The 17,632-nt window shown below is 41.6% G+C and overlaps 1 protein-coding gene across 2 annotated transcripts in view; it reads right to left on the bottom strand.

Annotated features, from left to right (window-relative positions):
- The window catches only part of GLRX3 (glutaredoxin 3), a 669,028-nt gene that overhangs the window by 203,012 nt on the left and 448,384 nt on the right, over nucleotides 1-17,632 (bottom strand). Inside the window, exons 5-7 of one of the 2 annotated variants that reach the window (XM_044056331.1) lie at nucleotides 2,794-2,966; nucleotides 2,594-2,655; nucleotides 1,989-2,046 (exon numbers count right to left, since the gene is read on the bottom strand). In XM_044056331.1, the coding sequence (XP_043912266.1) occupies nucleotides 1,989-2,046; nucleotides 2,594-2,655; nucleotides 2,794-2,966 (293 nt within the window). The remainder of the gene's footprint in view (nucleotides 1-1,988; nucleotides 2,047-2,593; nucleotides 2,656-2,793; nucleotides 2,967-17,632) is intronic. The other variant, XM_044056332.1, reaches the window with a different exon arrangement.

The following is a 17,632-nucleotide window of genomic DNA, read 5'->3' as shown; positions in this document are numbered from 1 at the left end:
TTACTGAATATGAGGACTGAGAGCGAAAATATTTAGCTACAATAAGGGCCAGATGCCGTATAGTTCTGGCATCGCACTAAGCACAAAAGCAATAGCGAGGGACATCGTGGTCTGGGCCTAAACAGGTGACGCAGTAAGAATGGAAGTTTTGGTGTGATATTTGCTTTCCACAGGCGAGACAATTGGTAACTTCTTCTGACATTGGTTAGAGCAAGAAAAAGGTTCCCCAACGGGGTACTTAGCTTTAGAAGACTTCAACTTCAATTCAGAAATGAAAACTCAGGTAGGGGCCGACCGGCACTTGTGCGAACTGCTTCTGCTTCGGACTCCTCGGCAAGAAAGATTGATGTAATGGCGTCGGCTGCCTGATTTTATACCAGTGACTACCCGACGTCAGTCCTGGAGTGACAGCAACTGACGCAGAAATACTAAGCCTCTAGTATTCAGGCCGAATGAGGGCTATCCCTGGCAGGATAACCCAAGTGTGATGACTGCAACAGTGAAACACGAAGAACATAAACCTCTTCAAGGTGATACCTAGCTCAAGAATATATTAAAAACATAATTCATTTAGTCCAGTCCAGTGGTGTAGATGGAGAAAGGCTTAAATAAAGTCCACATGACCTAGGTCCGATTAGCTGGTCAAGTGCCTGAGGTGTTGGCAGGAAAGGACTGAGGTACCCATCCTGGGTGGAGTGGGAAAACATTCATCCAGGCATTCCCTGCAGGTAGGCAAGGTCTATCATAAAGGGGAGTAACCCTTGGATGTAACAGGCGAATTCAGGGGAGATGGGAATATCAAGGAGTAGGGTCATAAACAGAATACAAAGCAGTAAGTCATAAATTAAAAAAAAAATCCCCAGCAGTCCATGGCATGACCAACCAAAACACCTTTAGGTTCTGCAGAAGTCTCAGACTTAGAATGGAGATAGCCCGGGAGCAGTACAACAGGCTGGTAGATCCAGCAATGGGAAATAGCACCGGGGTAGACAGAAAGAATGAAGCAGAAGGGGAACAAAAAAGGACCATTAATTTTTAATAAGTTATACAAAAAGGTAGTTTGTGGCTTAACTCTGCTTAGAAAATGGATAGATGTTTAAAAGATACTCTACTGGAGTATCATCTTTTGTCAGCAGGGTATTTAAGTATAGTTACAGCCAAGTTAAAAAAAATAAATAAATAAATAAGCAAATCCATCTCTTCATGGCAGCATAAAGAGCCACCATGAAGCAGGAAGGGAAAGGAAAAAAAAAGTAAATGGCTGTCATCTTGTTGATGTTTGCTAAACATGGCTGTTTAGAGAATGCTCAAAAAATATCAGGTAAATAGAAAGAAAAGACAAAACTCAAGTAACACAAAAATGCAGCGGTAATTATAAGGACTTGCCTTTTTACTGTGGCTTAGAAAGCTGCTCTTAGCAAATATGAGAAAAATACATAAAGAAAATGGATGTGGTGTGCTTGTGTGTAGATATTATTAAAAACTTAAACAACATAGCTTGGAGAGTCTCCAACAACAGTTACATACTCATCAGCAACTCAAACATTACATGGAGGAACTATTTCACATCAAAAATATAAAAACGTATATATCAATAATAAAACAAATACATAATTTAATAGTCTATATTCTAATAATAATGATAATAATAATACTGTATGACATGTTGGGCATTACTGGGAAACAACAGATCTTTCAAAGGTGTGCAGACCATCTACCTGCAGTGTTTGGTCTTTTAACATTCCATGGATGTTAGTTATTTCCGTGCAATGCCCACCTTGTCGGGCATTACTGCTTGCTTATTCAGTATGAGAAAAGTAGTTATGCAGACTCTGTGGCTCTAGCACTGATAACTTTCAAAAATCCTGCATTTTATATGCAGCCATTATAATGCATATGGATGTGTATGTTGGACTCTTCATTTTCATAAAATTAGAAAAGTGTAGCTTAACACTCGCATTTAAAAAATGAGCACTACATCTATTTACCTGCTTGTTACCCTTCATAAACAGCATCACCGGTGCTTTATTTATAAGAGATTTAAGCCTGTAACATACAAAAAGTAACTGTGAGATGTTGTCAAAATGAGATTCAACATACAGTGGTTAACAAGGTAAACTTGGTATATCCATTTTTGCAGAAATGCTGCAGTATGTATTTCTGTTTTTGCTACTAACAACTTAAAAATAATCCAGTGCTTACTCCTTAATACAATGCAGGATACCATCTATGCATATTTTAAAAGCATACAAATTTTACCACAAAATGTTAACTTTTGTGTAAGAATTCTAATCTGGAATTCTGTACTGGGAACAAACACCTTAAAAGACTATTTGCTTGCTAGATATTTTGCAAGCTATGCCATGTGTTTGTAATAAACCATGCTTTATGACACCAGAAAGCAATATGAGACACACCAGTAATAGCACATTAAGTGAGGCAATATTTCAGCTAAGGTAAGATAAAATGTTATTAAAATAAAATTAAAAACTAGACTGTCATATTGTTATATTGAACAATAGTTTATAAAACCCAGTTTCTCAACCATTAATAATCTAAAATATTTCTTAAGTGCAGTGATAAATATCCTTACCTATCTTCTAGCTTTTGTGCCTTAGGGCAAATACTGTCCAGTTCTCCAGATGCTGCAAGCTCCTGAAAAATGTATGCATGTCTGACTTTGTAGAAGGTGACAGTAGAAAATAAATTATACTGCACTAAAAGCATGTTTTTCCATGACAGCATTGAACATACCACATCCCTTCAAAAATATATTCCATTTAAATGTCTAACCTTTACAATATCGAGCCCCCCAATCAGTTCTCCATTAACATATAACTGAGGATAGGTTGGCCAGTTGGAATAAGTCTTCAGTCCCTGACGCACTTCTTCATCAGAAAGAATGTCAAAACTGCTGAACTGCACACTATGTCGATTAAGAAGGTCCACAATCTGTCTGCTGAAACCTGAATTTCATAAAGAGCAAAAAATCAGTTCTAAAGAAGAATTTAAAAATGTACTACTAAATCCACAAAAATCATTGCAATGTACACAAACTGTCTCTATTTTATCTTTTTCCAAAATTATATGGCTTATTCATGCAATGAGTAAAAGGTGGAAAGAAGCACAGCTATAAGAAAGAAGATACAATCTAGATTAAGATTTCCCTGAGGTGTTCCACCACCAGCTTTGTATCACGATTCATAATCTATCAATCTCTCTCTCTCTCTATATGTATATATATATATATATATATATATATGTATATATATATATATGTATATATATATATATATATATATATATATATATATATATATATAGAGAGAGAGAGATAGATATATATATATATGGTTTACCATTAAAGTGTTGCCGTGCAATTGCACGGCTATGAAGTATTCGAACAACAGATATTCGAATACTTCATATGTGGGCAGGTTAAATGAGCGAATGGTATATTTTCGAATGGACTGTGCATTAGCAAATATAACGTTCGCTCATGTAAAGGGATCACGATACAGTGCGGTTAGGGAAATACATCCCTTTCCCCACTGTAGTGCGATCTCGGAGTTGGAATAATAAATTAGGGGGGGTGGGGGGGTGCAGTGGGGCTTGACCCCCTGCATACACGGGAGATTAGGTGTAGGGATTAGGGAGTTGCGGTAAGGGTGGCATTGTTGTTAATAACGTAAAATGTCGTTGTCGACATTTTCGGTATCAACGGCTGTTTTCCGACATTAGGGCCATTCGTTTAGGTGCAGTTTCGATACAAGACTTTGCTGTTTTGTACCTATTTTTTTTTTAAATTTCGAGATATTGATAGTAAACCTATATATATATATATATATATATATATATATATATATATATATATATATATATATATATGCTCATGTGTTTACGTACAACATATTATTGTGGATTTGTACAACATATTATTGTGGATTTGTGACACCCAAAAGGATGCATGTCTCTGCACCCCTTTAACAAGTCAATCCAAATCCACCCTTTAGGGCAGTGGATTTGGCATAATTGTTAAGGTCTTTTCCTCAAACACACAGCACAGGGTTTGATTTTGACCTCAGGTTATTAGCTAGGTTTAAAACAACCCTTCAGTGCAGTTAGGCACTTAGCATTCATTTATGAGCCCATCAACCAATGTCACAAAACCTGTCAGCATCAATCAACACGAGTGAGCTTCAACATACGATTTTACTTCACTAACCCTTCAAAATTCCAAGGCCATTCAGGAGTTCAGGCTGCTGAGATCAATAAAGTTACTTAGACGAAAGCAGCGCACTTTTTTTCCAACCATTAAGCAAGATTATCTTACTTAACAAAAATAGTTAATTTTTTCAGGTAAATATTTCTGCTTAATTTTAAAACTTATGAATGAAGCACAAATTGCAAGGCATGCCAAACAGTACTTGATACCAACTGCGGGCTTCATAAACTCATGTAAGAATGTTACAGACAACTTAAGAAAATAAGTTGTTCATTTCACCTTTAAGATACTATACATGCAAGTGGTTATTCCTATTTTGATTACTACGTGACAGTTCTATTATGGACTTTTTATTCCTGCAGTATCATGTTGATATGACATGCTCTTACTGTACTCAGTTATTCTATGATGTGGACCCTCCCTGGTGGGCCTATTAACACTTTATCCTTCTTTCATTCCAACCTGGAACTTTTTCTCTGAGACTCTTGTGCACAGGGGCACTCATGCTCTAAGTCAGCACATGCCAATTTACCATGTTCCACATTAGACAAACACACACATTCCCCGAGCATACCCAGTTCATCTCTAGTACAGACTACGCATATCTGACACTTATTCCATTAACTTACCTTATTTAAAGGGAATTAAGCACTTCCTCCTTAAGCACAGGCTTGAAGAGGGATAATAGTTCTTCCAGAGCTTGGTCGATAAAGGAGAACTGGATCTTAAAAGATGAGAAAATTAGCTGTGGGAGGGGCTAAGCCACCATGTGGCAGGCAATAGTCTCTAGCTCATTTGATACAAGACTTCAGACTTCCTGTCAGGTTGTAAGAAAAAAATTAATATTGTGCTGGTTCACTAACAGAAAACAGAAACACTGGAACACAGACTCGATGGAATACCTTTTATTGGACCAACACAGATTTTGCAATTACTCTATCTTTTGAGCTAGCATGAACCCTTCATCAGGTGTCAAGAATATGCTGTTAGAAACAGCACTCAAGATAACACACTTGTGCCTAGGAAGGGAAATGCACCATTTAGTTCCAATTGACTAAAAAAAGGATACTGTCAACACCCCCATATCAATCTCCTGTTTGAATACCATCAGTTCCCCTCCATTGTATTTTGTAACAGAGATGATGCAGATCAGTATTTACAGCTTAGCTCTATTGAACGCCAACTGCCACTTTTCAGCCTACTTGGTCAGCTTTTCTAAACCCTTGCTCAGATTTCTCCCCTTATCTTCCAAATTTCATTTCAGCTTCCTCCTCACTACCGTGTCCATCCACCATTCTTCCTACTTGCTTCTTCATAGTAAGGCACTCTCCCATTGTCTTCTTTTATAATGACTGAAGCAATGAATTTCCCATCATTTACCCACACATTCTAGGATATCCCTTCCATCTTTGCACAGTGTGGCCAGGTCTACCAAGGTCTTCCTTTCTGATAAACACCAACAACCTTCTTGAACTTTTCTGCCACCTTCCCTTTCAGCTTGATGACTGGTAACAGAACCTTTTTCTGCACATCCTTGGCCTCCCACTTTGGTTAGGAATACGTACAGAATTCTAATGATTTTGGTACAGTCCACCAAGGTCTCCATTAACTCAACTCCCTCTTCACCCTGAAGCTCAGTATCTTCCAGTCTGCTCCTGGCAGAGTCAAATCTTTTACGACTACAACCTTCTTCCTCATATTCAGTTCTGTTATTCCTTCTTCAGGTTTACCAGCCTCCTCTGTTGATGTGTCAAGGACCAATACACTTATCAAACCAACAGCATTCTTCCCTTTACTACTATAACAGAATTCTTAAACCAGGTTTTGACCTTGTCTACTTCACTGCCCCTTTCACTGGGAGGTGTTCCCCATCCTCTCTCACCTTATGCTTGATGCCCTTCTGCGTATATCAGTTTCCATTTCCATCCACTCCCTCCCCTTTTCTGGCATTCCTTAACCTACAACAAGACAAATCATATGCTCCCTTGTCACTGGGGCCCATTTTTGTGACAACAGAAATGTCTACACTCCCCATATCACTACTGCATCTTGCCACCTGTTTTTACCTACAGTCCTTGTACAGTACTACTACTCAGCCCACACCCCAAGTCACTCTTGTTGGTTTCTCTGCTACATTCTGTCTTTTTGTCTTCTTTTTACTTCCTGTGCACCTACTTCAATCTTTTGCATCAGTAATACCCACTCTCTCTTTTGCATCAGAAAGACCCACTCTCCCTTCCACATTACATCTAAAGAAGAATCACTGAAATCTACTGTACTTTTCTGGTTCAAGCTCAACTCTGAACACCACTGCTCCTGACATGCAGCTATTCTGTTCTAGATGTCCACTCATTTTCCACATACTTGTCATACTCCCTAATCCCTGCCCTTCTCAATTCCCTGGCTGCCAGCACAGGAGACTCATCTAAAAATAACACATTCACCTGTCAACTCAATAGCCATGCTTATTACCAACTCAAGTGTCTTACCTGAGAGCTCACTGTTGCCCACATGAGCCAGAGCCATCTCCCCTGATGGTTGTCATTTTCAATGGCTTTGACAACCAAGTCTGAGCCTAACCTCTCCTTCGACCACCACATTGCCACTGTGGTCAGAAAGTCCTATGTGGCACATCTCATTGCCAAGTGTTTTGCATCCAGGAAGAAAGAGGTCATCATCTCTCTCTCTCTACTCTTCCCTCATTAGGCCAATCATCGAGTGTAATGCCCCATTTGGCATGTACCTCACTAGACACATGCAACAGCTGGAAAGGCCACAAAAGTACCTCATGAAGAGGAACTTAGGCCTTAAACACATGTCCAACATGGACAGACCAAAAAACTCCAGCTATTCTCTGTCGCATATAGTCTACTAAGAGGCGATCTCTGCTTGATTTACAAAGCCATGTCTGACCCAGCTTTGTTAGAAATGCTACATCTAAAGAAATCCGAATCCCTCTGCATCATATGAACCAGTAACCTCAACCTCATTACCACAATCAACAGAATATGCTGGACGGACAGGTTCATAACTCAGAGACTTCCCATGTTCTGGAATAGACTTCCCATACATGTCAGGCACAGCACCTCACTGGCCCTCTTCAAAAGAAATCTTGATTAGTGGATGGGAAATATAAAGTCCACCCCCCCCCCGGGGATCACTCCAGTGGCTCTACTTGATAGAGGCACTGGGAACTAACTCTGGGCGGCATGATGTCAGGGCACTTCTATGGGCTAGGCTTGTAAAGGCTACAAGGCTATTAGCCTAGTACACACCTATGAACCTATAAGATGAGTGGATATGGAGGAAAATGGTATCTTTAACCAGGGCCTGAGCAAGGGCAGAGCCACTGGTTAGTTAGGTGGTTCTTCCGGAGGTTTTTAGAGGGAGGGAGATTAGTTGCACAAATGATAGGGTGTGGGATACTGTTCCATATTATGGAGATATAGTTGGCATACAGAGAGTCTCCAGTGTTATTGTAAGGCCTTGAGATTGTAGTAGGGATTTGTTTGTGCAGTGGAGAAAGTACAGTTTTGTACCTACCATAAATGTAGATGTCCGATAGATATGCAACTGCAGTCCTGACATATGGGTTGTTCTGCCTCAGGCAGCCCTTCGGTCGGCCGGATTCCAAAGTCTGGGTCTGGCGTCGGCTGATGTCGCCTCTTCCCCGACGTCAGAGCGGCTGGAGTATAAAAGCATCAGCCGACGCCATCTTCTTCAGTGTTTCTTGCCCCATATGCCAGGTGCCCTCCAAGGAAGGCTAAATTTAGAGAATGGAATAAAAAATTCCAGACATGCACAACAGTAATAAACAGATACACCATAACAGATATCCCCAGCTAATTTGAAAAAGGGGGAGTGGACCCAAAAAAGAGAATTACAGAGGGGTAGGAGGGAGGGAAAACCTGACTGCAATTGCATATCTATCGGACATCTACATTTATGGTAGGTACAAAACTGTACTATGTCCTTCAAGAATGCAACTGCAGTCCTGACATATGGGTTGAATACCATAGCCAAGCTGGGGGTGGTAGGATCTAAGATCAGGATGGTGTAGCTAAAATGCCCTGCAGGACTGCAGAAGCAAAGCTTGCTTGGGATCTGGAATATAAAGGCAGGTTGTAATGTTTGGAAAATGTATGCACGGAGCTCCATGTAGCAGCTTCTAGAATGTCCTTTGTAGCCACCCCTCTTAGAAAGGCTGTGGAGGTGGCTGTAGCTCTGGTGGAGTGTGGCCTGATATTGGCTGGCACACCTTTCCATGGAAAGAGTAGCAGAATCTGATGCAGTCTCCAATCCATTTTGAAATTGTTTGTTTGGAAATTGCCTTTCCTTGTACTCCAGCAGCGTAAGCTACAAATAGTTGGTCAGACTTTCTGTTGGCCTTTGTTCTGTCCAAGTAGTAGCGCAACTGCCTGTGTATGTCCAAAGTGTGCAGAAGCTTTTCTCCTTTATTTTGAGGATTGGGAAAGAAAGTAGGCAGGTGAATTGCTTGATTTAGAGAAACCCTGGATATCACTTTTGGCATGAATGAAGGATTGGTTCTTAAAGAGACTCTGTCCTGATGGAAAATGAGAAATGGAGGTACTGCCATGAGGGCCTGTATATCTCAGAGACTCTTCTTGCTGAAGTAATTGCCAACAGGAAAACTGTTTTCCAGGAGAGAAATTGCAATTCTGAAGATGCTGCTGGCTCAAAAGGAGGAAGAGTTAATTTTTCCAAGATGAAGTTGAGGTCCCATGCAGGTACTGGTGGTTTTCTTGGAGGTTTGATATTCTTTATCCCTCTTAGAAACTGTCTTAGCAAAGGATGTGAAAACACAGGTGGATCACAGTTGTATTTTGCTGAAATTGCTGAAGCGTGTATTTTTATGGAAGAATATGAAAGGCCGTTGTGAAGCATTTCTGCCAAGTATTCTAGTATCTGTGGGATGCTCATTACTGATGCATCCTGACCCTTGTTGGCATTCCAAATGTTGAATCTCTTCCATTTGGCTGAATAAGTTTTTCTGGTGGAAGGCCTGCGTGCTTCCAGTAAGATCTCTTGAACTTTTTTGGAGAGACAGATATGGGGAGAAGTCATGGAACCCTCCAAGCTGTCAGTTGCAATGTTTGCAGGTTGGGATGAACAGTCCTGTAATTGTGCTGAGTTATAAGCAGAGGCCATTGAGGCAGGGGCCACGGCTTGGTGCGAGTTAAGCTCCTTAATAATGGATACCAGTGCTGTCTTGGCCAGTCTGGAGCTATCAAAATGTCTTTCGGTTGTTCTGCTTTGATCTTCAGTAACACCTTGGTCATTAATGGTAGAGGTGGGATTCCAGCTGAAGGAGAGAGCATCCATTCTCCAGGCTTGAGGATGGTGTGTCCTTGAGCAGAACTTCTTCAGATGATGATTGAGGTGTGAGGCAAAGAGATCAATGTCCGGCCTTCCCCATGCATGAGTTATTTGTGAAAAAATGTCTGGATGCAACATCCATTCGTGCGGGTCCATAATGTTTCTGCTTAGACTGTCCGCCAGAACATTGTCCTTGCCTGGAACAAACTGGGATTGCAACTGTATGTTCAGTTTCAGGGACTTTTCCCAAAGAGACATTGTTAGTCTGCAGATGGGGTAAGAATGGGTGCCTCCCTGTTTATGTACCACATAACAGTGGTGTTGTCTGTCTTTATTAGCAGATGACCTGGCTGAAGAATTTTTCCGAAGGCCTCGATTGCATGAATCACTGCCAACATCTCTTTTTGATTGATGTGCAGATGCCATTCCCTGGGTGCCCATTGCCCTTGAATGCATCTGCCCTCCATGTGCCCTCCCATCCATGATCTGAGGCGTCTGTTGTAATGGTTTGGCTTGCTTGAGGTTTGTTGAAAGACATGCCTTTGTTTAGCTGGCTTGCTTGTGCCCACCACAAAAATTCCTTTTGTAGACATGGAATGAGTGGAATAATTGCTTCTAAGTTGTGGCTGTGTTGAGACCATAAACTTTTTAGGTACCATTGTAGTTTTCTCATGTGTAGTCTTGCCAGTGGAATCAGAAGAATGCAAGATGCCATGAAACCCAGGGCCTGCAGGATTTTCCTTGCAGTCATCTGGGTGTGCTTTGCTAGGCTTTTGAAGTAATCTGGTAATTGTTCTTGTTTTTCTTCTGTGAGGAAAGCCATTTGTGAGTTTGTGTCCAGTTTGGCTCCTAGAAAAATTATTTGTTGGGATGGCAGCAGTCTTGATTTTTGAATGTTGACTGTGTATCCCAAAGCCTGTAGTAAGTGAATGACATAGTCCAAGTTTCTTATCAAGGCTTGCTTGCTGTCCGCTTGTATAAGGCAGTCGTCCAGGTAAGGGCATATTTGTATCCCCTGAAGTCTGCAATGTGCAATTACTGATACCAGGCATTTTGTGAATACTCTGGGCGCAGTAGATAAGCCAAAAGGCAATGCTAAGAATTGATAATGCTCTGACCCTGCAAGAAATCCGAGGTATCTTCTGCAGCCGTGTCTGATTGGGACATGCAGGTATGCCTCCTTGAGGTCCAGAGTAACCAGCCAAGACCCCTTGCCCAGCATGGGAAGAAGTTGCTGTAACGTCAGCATTTTGAATTTTGGCACAATGAGAAAAGTGTTTAGAGCGGACAAGTCCAGTATAGGTCTCCATTGCTTTTCTTTTCTTGGAACAAGGAACAGTCTTGAGTAGAATCCCTGGCCTTGTTCCTGAGGAGGAACCTTTTCTATTGCTTTGATTTGTAGCAGCTTTGAAACTTGTATGAGTGCCTCTGCCCTTTGATTTTGTGGCAGGTTTGGCATGCCTTGTCTTGTTGGTAAGGTATGGAAGTGGAACCTGTAACCTTTGTCTATTATGTCCAAAATCCATTTGTCCTTTGTAAAACGTGCCAATTTTTTGAAAATAAAGATAATTTTCCTCCTAAAGGTGCTTCACTTTGAGCCTTGGTCGGCGGTGTCAAAGTCAAGTCATTGTGAGTGTCCCTGTGGAGCAGTAGAAGTCCCTGCGCCACTTCTCTGATTAGTTGGTTGCCATTGGCGGCCCCTGTAGGAGTCTCGGTATTGTCCTCTACCTCGAGCACACCTGTTTTTCCCCTTTGGAACTTGTCAGTGTCTGGAAAGGACCAATTCTTCGAAGGCCAATTCCTGCTGAACCTTGGTGGCTGAACCTGGAGGAAATCTTTGACTGCTTGTACTGATTTAGCCTTTTCCTCAATTGATTTCAACACATCCTGTGCATTAGCACCAAATAGCTTGTCTTTTTCCAGAGGTGCATCTAGAAGCTTTACTTTAACATGATCTGGCAATGCCTGTTCTTTCAACCAAGCATGTCTACGTATGACGGCCCCTGTCATAGCTGCCCCACATGAAGCTTCCAATGCATCATAACCACACTGAAGAAAATGATTGCAAACCTGCTGAGTATTATGAACCAAATCCTGCAAGGCCTTTCTATCTAAAGGCTCAGGAGAGGCTAATTTTTTCTGCAAATCATCCATCAAGAAATCCTGATACTGAAACATATGAAAAAGACAGTTAAGTGCCCTCATGGCAAGGGTGGTTGAGGTATAAACGTTTTTACCCCACCTCTCCAGGGACCTAGATTCCCTGTCTGCGGGCAAAGGATTTTTGGCCGTGGAAGTGGCCACTCCTTTGGGCCCCTGAGAAATAGTTTCTAGATCAACAGAGTGGGCCTTAAAGAGATGTTTATGAGTTTCAGGAACCCTGTAATATCTGTCTGGTTTGACAGGAGCAGGAGGGAGAGAATCAGGAGAAGTACTGGAGTCTGAGTACACATCATCCAATACATCTAACACTGGGGGTATAGCTAAAGGCCTGTGCTGGGGTAACTTAAGGAAAGTCCGAAGCCTTTTCCTGGAGTCGGAGAAATCCTGGCCCTGCCACTGAAAATGCTCTCTCATGGAGTGGAGAATTTCCCCGAAAGAAATACCCTCCGGAGGAGAGGCAGAGGGAATGGATTCATCAGCATCAGAATCCTCGTAGGCCAGGAAGGATTCTTCCTGGGAATCTGAATGGCCTGACTCACCAGAGGCTTCATCTGAGGAAAGGGTATCTGCCTGCTCAACCCTAGGCCTTTTGTCTGAAGGCGGCTGAGAACCTCGGTCTGGATGAGCCTGAGAACCCCTGATTAAGGAAATTAGATCTGCAGCTAAAGTCATGATCTGTTTATCAGAAGTGGGACCCTGTGAAAAAGATTTATGAGGGTGAGACTTAGCCTGGCTGGCAGCCTTAGCACATGTGTAGGCCTTGATGGACATAGACACAGGAGGCCTAGCTGCCCCACGTGCTGGAGTAACTTTGTCCACCGGTATGGTGTTAGGCAAATCTTGGGCTTCGGTTTCAGGAGGAAAATCAACAACCGGCACCGGGGTAGCCTCCTGGACCGAAGTGTGCGGTAAAGCGGTGTCGTCGGTCTGGAGCGGTTGAATTACCGCCTCCGAAGAGACCGATGCACTCGCGGTAGGCTTTAGCGTGGTGTCGGTGGAAGACGCGGGCCGCAAATGTCAGTCCCAGTCCTTCCGTTTTTCGGAAATATGTGCTGTCGGTAGTTCCGACGGCATGATATAGGAGTAATTTTCCCCAAAAAAGTTTTCAGCAAATTCTGCCCGGCGCCTAAGTGTGCGCTTACTGAAGCAAGCACAGGCAGCACAGGCCGAGACGTCGTGGTCTGGGCCGAGGCAGGGAAGGCAGTAAGAATGGAAGTCCTTATGAGGTATTTGTTTACCACAAGACAAGCAATTATTAACTTTTGCAGTTTTATCTGACATCGGCTGAGGCAAGAAAAGGTTCCCCAGCGGGTACTTAGCTTTTGATGACGGATCTGAAAACACAGGAGCTGGCCGACCGGCACTTGCGAACTGCTTCTGCTTCGGGCACCGCGCGGCAAGAAAGACTGGAGAAGATGGCGTTGGCTGATGCTTTTATACCCCAGCCGCTCTGGCGTCGGGGAAGAGGCGACGTGCCGGCGCGGACCCAGACTTTGGAATCCGGCCGACCGAAGGGCTGCCTGAGGCAGGACAACCCATATGTCAGGACTGCAGTTGCATTCTTGAAGGACATCACTGGGATTGAAGTAAGGCTGGAACAGCTGTTGGAGAGCTGAAGATTTTTCTGGATGGTGTTATCAATGTATGGGTGATGTTGAGTTGTGTGAAAGTTATATAGTGGGGTAATTCTAGCCAATTAAGTTGCTTTAAATCAGGCAGTGGTGGGTCCTACTGGGGGAGCTGGTTGCAAATTTTGCTGTTTTATTGCAACAACCATCGAGTCTAGCTAATTCCATTTTAAGTTGGTGAATATTGGAGAGGCATATAGAAGGGTAGAAGAGAAATGAGTTCTGGCAATTGCCTGTCTTGTGTTGACAATAAAGAACGATTTGACTCTGTAGAGTGAGCCTAACTTCATATGTACATTTTTGACTGACTGAGCTAGGTGTATGTCAAATTTCATTTTGTTGTCTACGATTACACCTAGTAATTTTGCTTGTGATAACAGTAGTTACTGTAGTGTTGTTGAAAGAATATACTTGGAACAAAGATGAGCAGTCAAGGGGTTTGCCAAGGAAAATGAACATAATTTTTGTTTTACTTGGGTTAAGTATTAAAGTCTGTTAACCAGGATTTGATAGCAATGGAGGACTGTTGGGTTGTTACTTTCAATTCTTGTAGTGTGGGAGCAGCAGAGATTAATGTGCAGTCATCAGTATGCTGTAACAATGAGGCAAGATGTGTGGCACTATGAAGTTAATTTGTAAAAATGGTGAAGAGAAGGGGTCCAAGAATTGAGCCCTGTGGTACTCCCATGGTGACAGGAAGGAGGGGTGACAGATCCTGTTGCCATAGAACAGCCTGCTGACGAATGGTTAGGTTACTGTGAAACCAGGCAAGGGATGAGTGACTGAATTTGCATGTGGACAGTTCAGTGAAGAATATATGGTGGGGCATGGTATCAAAATCTTCAGACAGGCCAAAGAAGATGGAAGAGACCAGTTTGCCTTTATTCCTGAACTGATTTATTGTGTTAGTATAGCTTAGAAGAGCTGCTGTTGTGCTGTGATTTGGGAGAAAGCCATATTGTGTGTTAGACAGAAGATTATTTGAAATAAGTTATTCTATTAGCTGGGTATGGATATGTTTTTCTATGATTTTGGAGAGAGGTGACAAGATGGCTATGGTCGGTAATTGGACAGCTTAGCAGAGTTCCCTCCTTTGTGCAGTGGGATGATGTAAGCTATTTTCCAAAGTACTGGAATGTAGTTTGATGAGGATGGCTATATGGAAGGAGACTGAGTCAGGGGCTAGTTTAAGGAATTTGGTGGATATTTTATCAGCAGCGAAAGTAGTAGATTTAAGTTTACGAAACAAGTTTTAGAATTTATAGTTTAAATTTATAGTACTAGTTTGGATAGGCTTGAAGAAGAGGTTTTGGGTCTCACTGGATAACAGTGGGATGGTTGGAGGGGAACTGATGTGTTTTTTTTTGACAGGGAGTAAATAATGTTTGTAAAGAAAGTGTTAAATTGTGAGAAAATGCTATTACTGTTACTGGATACTGATGGGGTGGGTGTTTGTTGGCCAAGGTGAAGGAGTTTTTTTTTTTTTTTATGGAAGACCAGAATTGTTTTTTTTTTTTTTTTTTTTTTGTGCGTCTGTAAAATAGTTTTTTCTCCAATTTTATGTGGGTTTTTACATTGTTTCTAATCTGATGGCATTTCATGACTTTTGTTGGTGTGCCAAAGTGTCGAGGCTTTATCTCTTAATTTGATTAGTTGTCTTGGGGTTTTAGTTAGCCGTGATGCAAAATTTGATTTCACTTTTATGGTTCTTAATGGGGCTAGTTTATTAAAACTGTCAAGGAAAGTGGAATTAAAGTAGTCTACAGCTCTGTCTAAAGGTAATGCCTTAATTAAGAGTCCAATTACACTTACATGGAATAGTAAGAGAGGATTGGGTGTTATAAGGTTTCTTGTTATGGATTTGACTGTAGGTTACATTTCTTACAGGGTGAAGATGTTGTCTAATAAGATATGTAAAGAGGTGGTCACTAAGGCTATCTGGGAGACAGCCTGACTGGAAGGTGGGAGAAGTTTTATTTACTAAGATCCAATCAAGGATTGATTGGTTTTTGGTTGTTTTATCAATTCTGTTTGCCGACTGTATGATATGGGTAAAGCCATACAGGTTAATGATACTAGTGGGGTTGTCAGAGTAATATGCAAACCAGTCGGTGTTAAAACCTCCCATTATTATAGCTTCTTGTGGAAAACTAAAGGATATATAGTGGAGAATATCTTCAATTAGAGTATGGTTATTACCAGGAGGGGTGTATATACCTATTATGATAAATTTTGGGTGGTTTAGTTCGCGTTTGGTGATAAGTATTTCAGCAGTGTAGAGATCTGGGATGTTTGGTTCAATATGTGCTAATTTTAAATTGTTCTTATATATTATGGCTACTATCAAGCCTGTGCATGATGTATCCAGGCAGGTGGAAGTATTTTGTTGATGGTAATTTCTGGCTTGACCCAGGTTTCTGTCAGAGCTACAATGTCAGGTGAGTATTGTAAAAGGCTGGCATGAAGTTCATGTGTCTTACCGACTACACTTATAACATTCATAAGTTCATAGGTGTTTACTAGGCTAATGCCCACAAGGGCCTTTTTAAGCCTAGCCATGCATCAGAAATCTCTGACAAGTTCCGATACCCTTGACAAGTGTAAGGATGGGCCTCTGGGAGATGAATCATTTACAGGTTACTGTGACCATTAGAGACATAGGTGCCAAAACAGGAATGAATTTCTGGTTTCCCATCCAACTGTCCAAGTTGCACTTGAATTGGGTATGGAGGAACTCTGCTTCACATGGATGGGGAGCCTGTTCCATACACGGTGTGGTCTCTGGGATACATACCTATCTCTCCAGCAGGTCCTATTTATATCACAGGCAAGGTTAAAGTCTTTAGAACAGGTAATTCTGGTGCTGTTTGTTTTGTGGATTTGCAGGAGGTCCCATCAAAGTGGGGTCTGAGAATGCGCCAAATGCCAGGCATATATCTCCCCTCAAAAGCTTGAAGGAGACAGAATACAGGGATAGGGCCTTGAGATGGTCTGCATAGGGCATTTTACTTATGCCCTGTTTTCTTTTAATGAGGAACCTCTGTGGACGTTCCAATTGTTGGATATGCCTGGTTAGGTACATACCAAAGTGGGCATTGTACTCAATGATAGGTCTGGTGAATGCCGAATACAGTGGAACAATGACTTCCTGGGACTTGGATGCCATACCTTTGTTTATAAGTTGTGCAATATAAAATGATTTCCTCACCACTGTAGATACACGATGGTCAACGGCTAGATTACTATCTGTGTGTGTCTCTAAGTCCCTGACTACTTGGTCAACACTAAGGGGTGTGTTGTCAATATGATAGTTACCATGGATGGATGACTTCCCAAAAGATACTATTATGCATTTCTTGGCATTTAGTTTGAGTCCATGGCTCTGACAGAAGTTGTTTGTGTCAGTCCGTCCTGGAGAATATTTGTGTTAGTGTGAGATTCAATGACAGCTCCTAATTTGCAATCATCTGCAAATTAGTCAAACTCCTCATCTCACATCTCTTTTAAATACAACAAACACTTAATATCTCATCTCAAACTCAGCGGAGACATTAATCCAAACCCTGGATCAGTAAGCTGGAATTTGTGGGAGATGTGTTTAGTGTTCTCATGGGTTGAGGAGTTGGTGGTTTGTTGCTGGTTTGTGTTGGGGTTTGGGTGAATGTTTCCGCTGAGACTGAGATGAGATGCAAGTGTAAGAGTGAGTTTAAGAGTTTTGTTATCAGTTTGTTGTATTTAAGACACGTGAGATGAGGAGTTTATAGTTGAATACCTGTATTTGAAATGCTGTATGTGGGTGGTATTAAAGAGGTTTGGTGCTATCATAAAGTGAATAGGTATTGATTTTAGTGCGACAGGGAGTGGAATGGTATGGAGGGAGTAAGGGCTGGACAGCTGATTGTGACAAGATGTTAGCTGAGAAGCTAGTGAGATAAGTGCAAATGTGATAGCGTTTAAAAGAAACATTTTAGATGTATGGAATATTGGGAAGTAAGGAAGTTAGTGTAAAAAAACAGATTTAGAAGTTGAAGATGAAAGTGAAGTTAATTGGTTTGGTATTGATATTTTTATAATAGAAATTTGTTCACATGTGTAGCTAGTAGCAGTAGAATAATTATAAGTGGTGAAGAGGGAGATGGGAGGTAAGGAAGTAAATAATGGGTTAGTTAACATGGGTAGAATTGGTATGGGTGTGGAATATATTGGAGTAGTTGTGATTGGATGATTTCGGGTGGTAAGAGTGGTTAGTGTGAGCTAAGTATAGATTTTCCTAAGGGGG

Source organism: Protopterus annectens, chromosome 14.part0 (assembly GCF_019279795.1).
Source record: "Protopterus annectens isolate FY-2018-M chromosome 14.part0, PAN1.0, whole genome shotgun sequence".
Taxonomy (NCBI): Eukaryota; Metazoa; Chordata; order Ceratodontiformes; family Protopteridae; genus Protopterus; species Protopterus annectens.
The sequence above is the reverse complement of the archived record's forward strand: the minus strand, read 5'-3'. Positions and strand labels throughout refer to the sequence as shown.